We start from the raw sequence: 14,777 nt of genomic DNA on the forward strand, positions 1-14,777 counted from the left end.
CGATAACTTTAAAAAATCGGGTTGATTCCTCCGTCATAAGAATCGGTATAACACGAAAGTAAAGGTGTCCTTACAGAAGTAGTAGAACGTTTACTGTACATTGATATAAGATAGCTTGTACAATGTATTTGTCAGCTATAGCACTGTTTCACGTGGATGTACCCTCGTTGACGCTTAATGGTGCATCTTTATCCCGACGATTAACGTCCATGATCAATGAGTAAACAAACCCTTGTGCAGGGGCGTAGCCAAGGGGGGGGGGTTTTTCAACGCCCCGCCCCCCCGAAAATTTTCACTTTTGCAAATGTATATATGCAAGCACACATACAAAAGCACGCACGAACATACATAAAGTATGGTTGAACCCCCCCTCTCCACAAAAAAATGCCCCCACCTCCCCGAAGGGAATTGTGAGTAAATGCGAATGCATTTCTTGCGCCGAGAGCACACGGCGTATACTCGCGGACAACTTTTCTTGGCAATGAAGGGAAAGCAACGGGGGCGGAGCGTCTGAATATGTACTGCTACGCGAAGTAGTCCGGTTCGGCGCGCGTCTCGTAACGCCGTGGAAAGTGATGGCTAGCTTTGCATTTCGACGCAAACGCTGCTTAGCGTCTAAGGTACGGGTAAAAGGCGCGACATTTTCACGCACGCAAAAACGCAAAGTGACAACGTATGAAGTAAAAGAAATACATATATCTTGCTTGTGAGCGCTGCGTTCTGTCTCAGAAAAACTACATGTAGAAAATGAAGGAGTATTTTATATATCTCATGCAGAAAATACGGACGCAATTGTGGAACTACATTCATTAGCGGTAGGATACGTGCATTGTGGCTCTGTAGCCTTCGCTTCACTGCCAAGAAAAGTTGTCCGCGAGTATAGTAATTTTAATGGCGTAAAGCTGGACAAATCGACGCGCTCAAGTGTCTCCCTTTTGGGCGCCTCTTTCAACGAACGCTTCCTACGTGCGTTCGTAATCACCTCAGGGATGTTGCCACCACCTTCAATGCAGCACAAACGCGTTTAGAACGCGCTGTTTTCAGGCTGTGCCAAGGCAGCACAAACGCTACAAACGTGTTTCAAACGCACTGCATTGAGGCGGTGGCGCAGAGAGGAGAGAGAGCGAACGGTGAGAGAAGGAGCGGCGAAGCACTGCACCTGCCCTCTCCTACACACTCTCCACACACGCGGGAGCTAGGATGCGAGCGCCCTCACACGCCAGAGCGCGCTCCTCCTCTCCACTCACTCTCCGCTACTCCGCCCGCACCACCTGCTCGGGTTGCTAGGGGCGAGGATAAGCGCGCGCGCCCGCAGCCGTTGCTATGGGAGAGGGAGTGAGAGCGGAGAGGCGCGCGGACAACGCCGGATGCCTCACATAGCCCGACTAAGAAATGCATTCGCATTAAAAAAATTTCTGGATACGCCCCTGCTCTTGTGGTAGCTGTAGTAGTTAACGGTGAGAGCGTAATCAGAAAAGGCGGTGTGACAGCCAGATGAGCGTCGCTGATTGGACGAACAACTTGGGCTGAGGTCGCCATCACGCGGCATGGTAAAGAGTTGTTCAACACCACGGCCGGACCAGAGGGAAACGCAACGCGCGTCATGTCACTGTTGTAGCCAGGCCGCGATTTTTCTCGGCCCGAGCGTAAGCGGGGAACGCGTTGTTACCGCCAGGCGAGACAGGCGCGCGTCGCAGAGCTATTTTAGCACGAAAGTGTTTTATGCCGGGGTTCACCAAGGCTTAATTCACGTGTTTCCGTCCCGGGAATGATGTAGAGAAAACGTACACGATCAGATGGCAAAGAAAAAAAGTTCCAGCAACGGGAGTCGCACCCACGACTTCTCGGTCCGCGACATCAGATGCCGGGCATGCTATCCGCTGCGCCACGGTCACATGCTCTGGAAGCTTTACAAACGAGCATTTTATATCTCACACTTTCCTCTCGCAGTGCTTTAAAGAGAATCATACACGTGGCAAGTCAGGACTACTCGAAAGGAGTCACACATAAGTGTAGATAGCTGGGCCAGTTGGTATGGATCCTTGAAAGTAAGCAGCGAAAAGCAAGACGACGCACACAGGGAGGAATGGCAAGAACTTCTTGTCATTCCTCCCTGTGTGCGTCGTCTTGCTCTTCGCACTGCTTACTTCCTGGAGTCACATATACTCTTTTTTTCTTAGAGTGTAGTTACAAGTAACTTTATCATACAGTCGATGCACAAACAAAGCAGGGCAGTAGAGTTTTCGTAACAAGTATATATTACGCGCAGTCGAGGGAACTATAGCAAAATTACTATGCATTCGGCCCAACATCTAACCACACCATGGAGTCGGCGCAGAAAGAATGTAGCGCGGCGCAGTTGCCGCAGCAAGTAACCATGCTGTACAGTCCGTGCAACAAGCAACTGTATTATGCAGTCGGCACAGTAAGCTGCCACTCCATACAGTCGTCGCATATTGAGAACAGGACAATATAGTTGCCCCAGTAGTAACCGTACAGTCGGTGCAACAACTATACCATACAGCCCATTGAAGCCAGGGGTGGTCTTGGGCTATGGGGTCCATAGAGTTTCCTACAATACTTACTAGAGGGAACTCTGGCGCTAGTGTCTATGGGAGCTGCAATGCATCGCGCTTCAGCCAGCATGGGAATCATGAGTAGTACACGGATTTGTCTAAACTTCGTTCTTTCGGCTCCGTTTGGCTCCACGTCGCCTGCATCCGCTTTGTCGAAAAACGAAGTTCAGCAAAAATCAGCAGTTTCACTTCACCACTTTTAAGTCCTTCAGGCTCACCGATTCAAATCTGGTCACGAAGTTCACAACGATCCATTCTTTTATCCGAAAGAAAACCAAAGCATAGCAATAAACAAAGCCACAAGTGCGTTCGAAGCCCACAAGCACGAAGACTAGGCAAATCCGTGTACTACCCATCATTCCCATGGTGGCTGAACGATCGCAGCGCCAGAGTTCCCTCTAGGTCATTTTAGGAAACTCTATGATGGGGTCCTAACGCGCACAGAATTTTATAATTTTGCACGCGCACATACAATCACACGCACGAACATGCATAAAGGGTTGTCATACCCCCCCCCCCCCCCCCCCGAAAAAAAAACTTCTGTCGACGCCCCCTGATACAGCCAGCGCGACAGGTAACCATACCATACAGCCGGCGCAGAAAGAAACGTGCTTCACAGTAGATGCTGCAGTAAGCTACCCTACTGCACAGTGGGCTGAAAAAATGGTAGAGCGCTACACTCGCCGGAACAGGTAACCGTAACGTACGGACAAGTGTTGGCTTATTTTCGTTACAGTGTTGCCATGTTTTGATTATATTATGAGATTCGAAATAGCGCTTACGCGCTATCTGGCAATTCTCTCTCGCGGAGTTTCTGGATCGAACTTTGTGATTTGTCGCACTGTGTGTAGCGGGTGGCATCCCTTTTTACCGCCGTGGCTTACCCAATTGTTTTCAAACCACCTTGGGCCGGCTTACCCTTATGTGGTACCACGCCACTGCATAGAGCACCAATCCTTCAAACCTACCGGGGTTGCCCAGCGGTTATGGTACTTGTCTGCTGACCAGTAGGTAACGGGATAGTATCCCGACCGCAGCGGCCGCGTTGCGACAAAGGCAACAGGCTATGCCCGTGAGCTTAAATTTAGGTGCACATTCAAGAACCCCCCCCCCCTAGTTGGTCGGAATTTTCAGAGCCCTGCATCGTGCCTCAATCATATCGTGGTTTTGGGACGTAAAACCCCAACATTTATTATTATCACTCCTTCAAGGAATACATTTTGGAACCCAGTGTAGCATCCGGGACAGCGTCTGGTCGCAGTAGCGCTGTGTGCACGCAACGTCTCAAACGAGCGAGTTCCAGTACTGTGTACGTTGCGCCTGTGAAGGCGCTGTGCACGTAGGAACACCGGGTCTCGCATAGTACGCATGTGCAGAAGCTTTGCGCACTCTCTATATGCTTTAACGTGGCTTTTTGACGTTACGGACGCTACGGACACAGTACTAAAACTCGTGAATGGACAGTTTTAGTTTATTTTTTTGTAGACAATTTTATTTCTTACGGGAATTTCGTCCCATTTCAGCCAACGCTCCACATCCGGTTGGCTGGGGACGAATTCCCGTATGCTTTTAAAGACGACAGTCTTTCTTGGGGAACTTAAACGCAGAAATTTTGGTTTGTCTGTCTGTCTGTCTTTCGGTTTGTCTGTCTGTCACCTGATTCAGCCACCCAGCCAAAGTTGAACCACTTGCCTAAGGGCCAGCGATCTGGAACTGGTGTGTAGGTTCATACCAAGGAGGTTTAAAAAAATTTTGTTGAACCTCCTTGGTTCATACTTGTGTACATTGTCGATCAAAAAGCAAAAATTACTCATATCTGAGGCGCAACATCACTACGTAAGTATTAGGTGGTGTGTTCCTTCACCAGAAAATACATAGATACGTAATTCTGAAGACCCTAGTTTCTTAAGCTGCGCTGAAAATGCCACCCACGCTATGACGGCGACTAACGCCCTCTGCCACGGAGGAAGGAAACCCTCTGCACAAGCTCATGTTTCCCGACGTATGTCAGATGGCGCCCATATCTCACGCAGCGCTCGTCTATCGTCTTTGGGCGGCATTTGCAGCTAGCACGCAGATACGCGGCCAATTTTTTGAAAACCATAATGTCGCTAGGTATTAGCGCCATAATAGCGGGACGCTAACAAACTTGACCTTTTTGATGCGACCGCGCACATGACATCGTGCCGGCTGACTTGTAGTTTGGTGGGCTTCGTGGGACTTGCAAAACTGAAGAAATAATGCCGTTGGTTTCGGATACGGAAAACGAGGCAAAGCAGTTTCGTCCCGGTGAAATAAAAGCAATATGTAACGTGTATATTAAAGGTGTATTGATGTTCACCACACCCTGAGAAGCAGCATAATTAAATCAAGAAAATTTCAAGATTTCGGGGTCGCCATCGGTGCATGTTAGCGGGTAAAGAAACAAGTAAACCGTAAGTCCGTCAGCTTCTTGACTGTCTATGTAAAAATTGGTAGTCTGGTCGTTTGCTATAGTAAAGTGCACAGTACTCTGAATTGCTGATCTTCCTTTATAAACACAGATTTGAATTACCTGCACCAAGAGTATGAAGTTGGGCGTGTTGGTAATGCATAACTGATCACGTAGCGCAAAATTTGACACAGGACAAGAGAAGGACGAAGACGAGCGCTTACTTCCAACAAGGTTATTACCTGCACCATACGCGTAAGATAGCTTGTACATATATGCCTACATGTTCACCAAGTCATGTATTTTGTGTGAAAATAAGTTTGTGAAAAATGTGTGTACGTTAGTCCCTAGCAGCATGTGTTAGGGACATCCTGTGGAATTGGACATTTCTGTAAAATGTATCATGTGTATAGTGCTTAGTCATTTCTTGACATTATTTTCCTATTGTATAGTCACTGTACCCGAGAGTTCGTAGCGTCCTACAATGGAATAAACTTTTAACGGCGAAACTTCCCCGTCCGTTGGCGTAGCGGTGATCACTTGGTCTGTCAGTGTAGCAGAGCGGAGGATGTCGAGGCTCGGAGGAGAAGTGAACCTTCGAGAAACACGCCAAGGTGGTGTGAGAGTGAGTGTTCAGGAATTTGCGCTTTCAGAATGGCGAACATTTCTCGTTCTTCCGATGAACAAGCCGCCCGACGCGAGAACGGGCACGTCGTCGCTGAACCAACCGCGACGTTTGCGCAAGAGAGGCCGAAGCTAAGCGCCAACGAAGGGAATACTTAAAAAAAAACAGAAGTACGATATAGCCTGATGGAGGACGGTCATAGGCTTCGCTGTTTCGACAGTGTTCGCGAAGTGGAGCTGGCTGGATTTTTTTCTAAACACAAATTTGTATTCCAGTACTTGCAGACTCAGGGAGAGCTAACCGCTTTCCCATAGTACAGTACATAGCACTGCAAGATCGTCGAATATTTTTTTCGAAGCAATTGGATAACCGCATATGTGTCAACGTGAGGCGGCGCCACACGTGTTCGCCACATGCTCGAGCATACCTGTAGCAGCACTTGCCACCCATCCGAGTGTATGAGTGTTTCCTGTTTGGCTTTCCACGAGTGATTCGTTGCCTGCCATAGTGACTTATAGCGCAATAGGACAGACATATGATAATTGTGTTTTCATGCATGTATGCTTGTCGTTTGTACAATCTCTTTGTTACCTGATGCGGGTATGCGGTCGCCTAGAGCGTTGTTAGCAGTGTCATATAAAAATTCCCGGTGTGGATAGCTAGTCCTTACGAACAGCTTAACGCTCTCCCCAAAATCGTAAATTTTTCTAAACGCAGACGTTTTAAGTTCGAAGACCGCTATGGGTATCCCGTAGTAGAATGCACACAGAGTAACTGTATATGGTTCTTTTAGGAGCCATATACAGTATTTATAAGTGCGTATATGGCTTAAAGTAACTGTATATTGCGTAGAGGTAATGTGTCCGTATATGGCTCAATGTTGCTGTACGTCGCTCCATTGGGAGCCATATGCAGTAACTCTAAGTGCATATATGGCTTAAAGTAACTGTATATTGCTTAGAGTTAATGTGTCCGTATATGACTTAAGGTTGCTGTACATCGCTTCTTTGGGAGCCACATGCAGTAACTCTAAGTGCGTATATGGCATAAAGTAACTGTATATTGCTTAGAGTTAATGTGTCCGTATATTGCTTAGGGTTCCTGTGCATCGCTTCTTTGGGAGCCATATACAGTAACTCTAAGCGCGTATATGGCTTAAAGTAACTGCATATTGCTTAGAGTTAATGCGTCCGTATATGGCTTAGAGTTGCTGTACATCGCTTCTTTGGGAGCCATATACAGTAACTCTAAGTGCGCAATACTCTAAATCGCTTCATTTTTTTAAAGCGAAGCTTTCATAACTCGCAGGCTTCGGTTGCGGCGTTGATGTACGCAAAAAACCACGCGCCGACGAGCTTACAGAAGGCGCGTTGGACACATGCGCGTTTGTATCCGCCGTTTTCCAATAACTGATGCTCTCTCGATCGTGGGCTCGTCGGCTATTTCTGATATGACAATCTGATCTTTTATCGAGGTCACTTGTCATTTCACGTTGCCTTAATGGTTGCCCGGATAAGAATGCATGACCGTCGTTGTTGCCCACAGCAACAAAAGTGTTGCGCTGGTAAGCACGTAGATGACGGTCAAATTCCCGACATGGAGGGAGGAAACAGTAAGTGGGGATATTGCGCAATGCGAGAGAAAAAATAAAGAATTGAAGAAAAAAAGAAAGCAAGAAAGACGAAACGAAAGAAAGAAAGGAAAGCAGTACCTCAGGTATGCAGACGCCAACCTTTGCTTGCCCCCATTTTCCCGGTAAAGGAAGGGCTCCTGAATTTTTTCTTTCTAATCACGAAAGATTCGTTTGTACTCAGAAACAGCGCCACCGTTCACCGATGAAAGAGGTAGCAGAGTATAGCGTTCCCTATTGAATTTCGCTATGGTGGTCTGCAAAGTGTGGTAGGAAATATAGCAGCAGACTTCTTTCATCTGCATGCCTCCTCCCTTAACCCTTTCAGACGCCACCAGTGATGAACTGTCTGCAAATGTGTCAAATCGATACAGCGTTACTTCAAGACACTCAGAAGTCAATTGCAACAAAAATAATTTCATATGTTATGTGTGCTCTAGCATTTAGTCGTAACTAAGATGTAAATAAATATCTATTTATCCTGAAGTCATTGATGCTCTTTTGGCATAAATAGAATGAAATGTCAGGCTTGAAATACAGTGCAAATTCATTTTTGGTTACGGCCATTTTGAGAAAAGAAAAATTATACTTTTCCCATGGCTCGCAAGGAGCGGCACGTCGAATGACTCGTCGAACGTGGTTCGTGCCTTCAGCAAAGTGTTCAAATGCAACAATACACTGCAAAATGAAGTTAAACGAAGACAAATTTATTATGCAGAAGGTTCTATTCATCCAAAGCTCGATATATATCACTCTTGCTTAGCCCCTAGTTGATACAAATAACAAAAACAAGTGGTGTACACAATTGTGTACATAGCGTGTCAAAGGGTTAATGCCCTTGAATATCAGGATAACGCATGATGGTGCTTCTTGGCATGAACTCCCTCTATGGCACTGCTTAGGAATAAGCCTTCACACTATTCGCGTAGAAAGGGGGTTTTGGGGTATTCAAGCCTCCCCCCCCCCCTCCCTCCAAAAACTCAATTTTTCACGTCTATGTATACACACACACACAAAAACGCCCGCACTAACATACATAAACAGGGGGGTTGACCCCCCCCCCTCCCCCACCACACACACACACTGAGTGAAAGGCTACGACCTGCGTCGCACCGACGTCTACCCAACGCTTGGGCCTGTGTGTGTGTTTGGGCGCCTACACCGAGATGTTCTTGTGGCGCCCTCGACAGATGTTTAATGAAACATCTTGTGGCATCCGAAAGTGCCGCCGCTGTGCGGGTTGCTGATCACTGCGGCCAAGGAGCCCCGCTGTGTAGTTTCAGTTTATGCGCTCAGGTGGCGCAGGAAGCCCAAGGAGAATAAAGGGGCTATATGGCGAAAGGTGTGGCCTGAAACTTTTACAACAGTTATCAAGGGTACTACACCGTCTCATAGGCGAGCTATGAGAGTAAAATTTTACCTTCGCACTTGCTCATAGGTAATCGCTAGCAAAGAAATTGAATTTTGTAATGGTTTTATTTCGTGTCATGAAAATGACACGGAACAAGTAGTCACAGAAACACATTGAGATCAGCACCCAGACGGGGTAGTTTGTCTATTGGCGCATCAACATCTGTATGTGAACTTATGCGAGTCCTTTATTATCTTGCTTCCACATTCAATTTATACGGCTTTTTGTAGACATTTTTGTTTGAAATGAACTTACAGAGAACTAAAGCTTTTTATAAGTACTAAGGTGCACCGGCTAAATACAGAAAGATTTTTCTTCATAAGTTAGAAAACGCTTCACCCATCCCTTTTCTCGACAATGTCAGATCTCCATAAGACTTATTTTCCGAACAATTTAGCAAAGCTGGGAGAACTTACGTGTTTGAACGCTTAGCACAGCTATTATAGGGGGAGTGAATCTATGGTAAAGTTTTCTTAATTGCAAATGTGAGAATTATATATATATATATATATATATAATATGGTGAAGTGGGTCCTCCGTGAGAACAGTAACAACGGAAGTGTTTATTTCGACAGTTTCAGCCAGAGTCATGGAGGCCAGACTCTGGCTGAAACTGTCGAAATAAACACTTCCGTTGTTACTGTTCTCACGGACGACCCACTTCACTTTTTGCACCGGACCTTCAGAACTTTCTTTTGAATTATATATATATATATATATATATATATATATATATATATATATATATATATATATATATATATAATCTAGCTGTGTGGGTGCATTAAACAATATGTCAGATATAATATCCGTTCAGGATTGACGCCAAGACTATCTTGGCAGCATCTTGTAACGATTTGAGGCTTGGGGCATTGCAGGTCACCTTAAAAATTTTGTACAGGGAGCCGCGTAGCTACGTTTCCATTTGCACATTTGTGTTTTTCCGTGGAATCTGTAAGGAGTGCTGCAGAAGTGGTTTCTACACGCTTAATCAGGCCCTGGCTAAGTGCTGGCTATATCCAGGAAACTAGACGAAAAATGTCCGGTTTCCTGGCTATATCTAACACTTTACGCGGGACCTGGTGAAAAGTGTTGCGAGGCTAAAGCCCTTCGAACATAGGAAAAAACCTACATTTTGACCATATAAACAAGATTACTGAGGTATTGGGGTTGTTGGTCATCACGTTGGCGCGAATGAATGAGACTGCTGTCAGAAAAGAAGTTACAGGACTGTATGAACAATCAGTGTATGACAAATGCTATGAATGATGTCTGCTTAAGCTGTTACGTGAACAACCGATCTTACTGTGCTTTAAGTTGCCCTTCTTCTTACGTGAACTAGCACAACTGTTTCTTTACTCATTCGTACATAGCAGTGTGTGTACGCTAACCTTTGAGTCAGGTCGTGAGTGTAAATGCTTATGAGTTTACATTCATCACGATTTCGTAGAACTGCATGTGATGCGGAAAGGCCTTACTGAAACACGCACACGTTTTCTTAACGAGCAACATTCCTATACTAGGTCCTCTGCTGGTCGCATAATAATCTACCTTTCCTATTTTCACAGAGATATGTGCTGGGAACAGGTCGAGTAGTTCCACTAACTGGCTAACGCAGCACACCAATATCGCATATTCATGTTCTTAATTATAAGTACTTACAAGTGCCTCAGGTTCCTGAGCTTCTCGAAGGCTTGGTTTTCAATCATCTGCAACTGGTTGCTGTCCAGCAGCCTGCACGTAAGTCGTGGACATTTGTACACGTTCGAGTGAATGCAAACGTATGGTATACGACGCAAGAAAGAGCGCCCCATACAGTTCTTGACACAATATGCAAAACTAGTTTTGCCGTTGGAAGAATATGCACACTGTAATCTTGTCCAACAAATATTATTTCATCACCTTAGTAGCTCTAGTTCTCCCACTTCATGCCATGAAAAATAGCTCTGTGGTGGTGCATTCTATCGTAATACGAGCGTATCTCATTCATTTATTTAGAGGTTTTACGTACTGAGGTGTTCATTAAAAATATCGTTGCATACCTTCAGCAGCAAATGGCGCCCTGGAATGAGGGCTACACCATCTAGGATTCCGCAAGCAAAAAGCAATAAAGTTTTTTTTTTGCTGCTACTACCTTCCTGAATGATAAAATACGTATTCATTACTAGAGTCACATGTCACTCTCCAAAACGCAGGTTCATTATTTGTGCGTAGAATTTTTGTCAGAACACGGGTCGTAAGAGGAGCGTTCGATATTATATAGTTTGAGGCTATTCATTCAGTCAGGAAGTGTCAAACATGTAATGAGAGATGTGGCGTGCTGCAAATACTTACAAGGCATCTAGGTGGGGCAGTTCTTGAAATGCGTTCGCCGGTATGCGTTGTATGTTGTTGAAGCGCAGGTCACTTCGGTGTTCACGTAACACATGAGCGAGAAAAAAAAATACGATTAGCACCAAAATTCTTTCTTAAACATCGACGAAAAACAATGCGCACTGCAACTGTACGGTGCGCACATTTCCTACCACGCTTTTGTGCAATGAATTTCCACTTCTAACAGAGTATATTTAACAAATGATTTTCCTTAAATTTATGGTGCACTCAGATTCCTCTAACGTTTGTAAAAAGTGCATTCTTCTATAATTGTTACCCTCGATTGTTGAAATTTATGTATGACATCTTTAGGTGTTACTTGTCAATGAATATGTAAACCAATAAATCCTTACCTTCTATTTAATATTGAAGATATAGCAGGTAAGTAGCAGCAAAGAGACGGCTTGAGAAATTCTCACCATCCTGACAACTCATAAATCCTGCTACACATGTCAACGGAACAGACGCAAATTGAAACCTCTGTACCGAGGCTTCCTTTTCACTACTTTTAATTAATGTAGCGAATGTCCAACCGACAAGGGTATATCTTACGATGGATAAATCCCTCAGAAACGCTGGGAATAGAAAGAAAATACACTGCGTAGTCAACTCAGGACATGCGACCAGGGCTCCCGATGTCACGTGCTTTGTGATGGTTCTGGCGACTCATCATCTAGTATTTAATCAGCTTTCGCCCTTTGAGACCCTGGCAGCGGCTGCCGTACACGCGACGCTCTATAGAGGCGATTATTTTCACGGCGACGTCCTCTTGAAGGCGACTAGATTGCGTAAGCGTGGTCGCTTCTGAACCGCGAAGCTTCGAGTTGCCATCAGCCGAGATGTTACTTCCAAGGCCTTAGATTGTTTCTCTGCCGGTTCTTTTCTCGTTTTGCCTGTTTATAGCTGAACGATAATGCTCGACGCACTTCTTCATGGTCTAGTCGTTTCGATGTCAAGGATTTGGCCGCCTTGATCATGGAAAGCTGTACACAAGGTCTTGGACAAGCTTGTGTGCTTTCGCCGCATAGAGACTGCTTCTGCAGTTACCCTTCCGGAACGGCCGCTGTTTACTTGCGAAAAAAAAAATATTTGAGACTATATCGCCTTTGGAACCACTAAAACTATCGAATAGCAGTTAACTGCAGGATATATAGAAATTATGCCACAAATGTAATACTTTTGGCACTTAACAATTTGCAAGTGCCTAGTAGTAGGCCGTGGCAACATCGTGGCCAACTTTTATGTCCTGTTGACATTTAGTTTGTGAGAATATTTGTGTTTTGTGAGCTTTTATGACGAGTGGACACCTTTTTTTTTAATTTAAGAACAGGGACTAAGTGTATGAACGTTCGTCCATGTGCCTATTTGTATAGTTTTGTTCTTGTTCGCTACTTTGGGACGGCAACCATTATTCAAATTAAGAGGTGCAGGCTGCGGAACACTTTTGCGTCAATCTTTGCTTATAGACATTTAATAAAAAATAAGTTTACAATGCCCTCACTATGAAAAATTTTGGTATGACAGTGTTTGAAGTATAAAGTCAATATCAAGAACACTTCGGTTCTGTTCTGTTATACAACGGTTACTGTGGAAAGGTTGGTGTATAAAATATCGCAGAAAGTAATATACTCCGTATCATGCAGCAAATGACAAATAAATAGACAATAAATAATTAGATCAAGGCGAAAACATGGCAGTGAGGGGTACATTGACAATAGTTAACTGTTAACGTGTAAGTTCGCAGACATATACTTCTGGTTAAGTTCCCACTGAAGGATGTGCGGCCTAACTCCAAGTGCGTTGTGACTCTTTATGATAAGCGCATGCATGACTTCGCATGCACTAAAGACGTAATGATATATTTATTTGTTATTAGGGATGACCTTTTGACCATGTTCCAAGTTACGTTTCGTATTATACAGGACGCCTCTCCAAACTTACAAACAGTCCTTCGCTAGAACAACGTGACGATCTTCTAACGACAACATCGGCACATGTCCGGAGATTCCTACATTGTAATATAAAGCTATTCTCAGAAGGCCATGGTGTATACAGCTCCGACTTGGCAGTCGGATGATCTTATCGGTCAGCGCAGCAAGGTTTCGCGGGAGTCTATGCAGAGTGATTCAGATTACTCGGATCAGTGCATGTAACTCGACGGTTGCGTGCGACGGGCTCTTATCAATACCGCAAGGTTCTCCCAGCCAACTGGATGCTGTATCAACACGTGCCGCGAGTAAAATAAGTTGCCCAGTGAGAAGCTCAGTTTACCCGCTTTAAACTGAACGCTTTTGCACTCGTGGTTGTTGGCCCTATCTTAACGAAGCCCGAATTTGTTTAAGGTCGTGAGAGGATTAGCTGGTGGACTGCGCTACTAAGTTTCCGATGATATATCGCAACATTTTAGGAAGGAAAATTTACGCACGAGTATTTAATGACTCTAGAGGATCCTGTCCGCAGTGAGTGTTTTTTTCGAAAATTTAGTTGAAGGCTGAAGGTTTCCTCAATAACTTTCTTTATACCAGCGTATAAATATTACCCATGCCTTAGCCAGTAGATGCGGTTTATTCCTTCATATCTCTGGCTGCCTCATAACCATTGCGGCGTTTCGTTTCATTGCCGTGAATTTTTCTGCAGGAACATTTTTGCCTATCGCGACGGTGGTTATTTCATGTCTCACATTTTATGCTGAGTCACTGGCTAATTTTATCAGTGGCGTATAATTTTCATGCCATGTAATGGAAAGAATCTTGTGTAATTTGGCTTAACTACATGTTTAAGAACCCTGTATATGGTTTAGATTACTCCCATTTTTTTTCTATGCAGGAAGATGCCTAAATATTAGGTCTTTTTTGGTGGACAAACTGAAGACCTTTAGAGCGAGTGCGAGTCAACGAAATAATAGTAAAGTAATAGGAATTTAGATTCAAAGAAAGGATATGTTATTGCGCTGGTAAGTTATATCTTCTGAGTAACAAGCAAGAAGAAGCCCACGATTTACTGTAGGATGTACTGATCAACAGAAACGAGACAGTCGGCTTTGGTTAAGCCTGCAGGGCTTTGTCCGTGTCGCATTGAAAATTTGAGTTTATGATCTTAAATCAGTGTTATATAAAAACTCACAGAACCGTCGTGTTCTCTGGAACCCGGGGAACGTGGTCGAAATTGAGGAACATGCAGCGAACAGTGGTTCCAACGCAGAGGCATCCTTGCGGACATGCTGCAGCCGACGCAGCGGCGAAGATGCGCAGTAGGGACGCTACACACACAAACTGCAATAGCGACCATGCAGGAGGCATCTTGCCGTGCATGTGTCGGCTGCGTTTGCTCTTTGAGTGTAGCGTCGCTGTGGCATATTAAACTGCCTCAGTGAGGAAGACTCAGCCGTCGTATTAAGCGAGACCGAACGGCTCCGGTAGATTAGACGTAATGATAAGAGATGCCGTTTGCAGCGCCATCTGGCTCCGACAAGTTGAACGTTTTCGAACGGTGCAATCGAGTTGTGTTCAGCGACATTAACCGGAAACGGGTTAGACGGATACTTACACTGGTAACAATACCTTTACACGATTGCAAAGTGCAGTCTTGCTCAGAAAGTTTCAGACGGCTGGCAAGGGTTTTCAAGGAAACTTTAAGGCTCGAGAGATGTGGATAATGAGAATCAGCATCGCTTTCCTTCTCCAGAACCTTGGAGATCTCAGTATTGTGCACGACCTCCAATGCAGGACGCC

General features: G+C 44.9%; 1 protein-coding gene across 6 annotated transcripts in view; it reads right to left on the minus strand.

Annotated features, from left to right (window-relative positions):
- Positions 1-14,409, minus strand: part of LOC119371776 (peroxidasin homolog) — an 88,978-nt gene extending 74,569 nt beyond the window's left edge. For 2 of the 6 annotated variants that reach the window (XM_037642237.2, XM_037642236.2), the window contains exons 1-3: positions 14,170-14,409; positions 11,008-11,079; positions 10,336-10,407 (exon numbers count right to left, since the gene is read on the minus strand). In XM_037642237.2, coding sequence (XP_037498165.1) covers positions 10,336-10,407; positions 11,008-11,079; positions 14,170-14,357 — 332 coding nt within the window. In that variant the 5' untranslated portion in view covers positions 14,358-14,409. The remainder of the gene's footprint in view (positions 1-10,335; positions 10,408-11,007; positions 11,080-14,169) is intronic. The other 4 variants (XM_049419909.1, XM_049419906.1, XM_049419908.1 and 1 more) reach the window with 2 other exon arrangements.
- Between the last annotated feature and the right edge of the window lie 368 nt (positions 14,410-14,777).

The sequence above is a fragment of the Rhipicephalus sanguineus genome, chromosome 10, assembly GCF_013339695.2.
Source record: "Rhipicephalus sanguineus isolate Rsan-2018 chromosome 10, BIME_Rsan_1.4, whole genome shotgun sequence".
Lineage (NCBI taxonomy): Eukaryota > Metazoa > Arthropoda > Arachnida > Ixodida > Ixodidae > Rhipicephalus > Rhipicephalus sanguineus.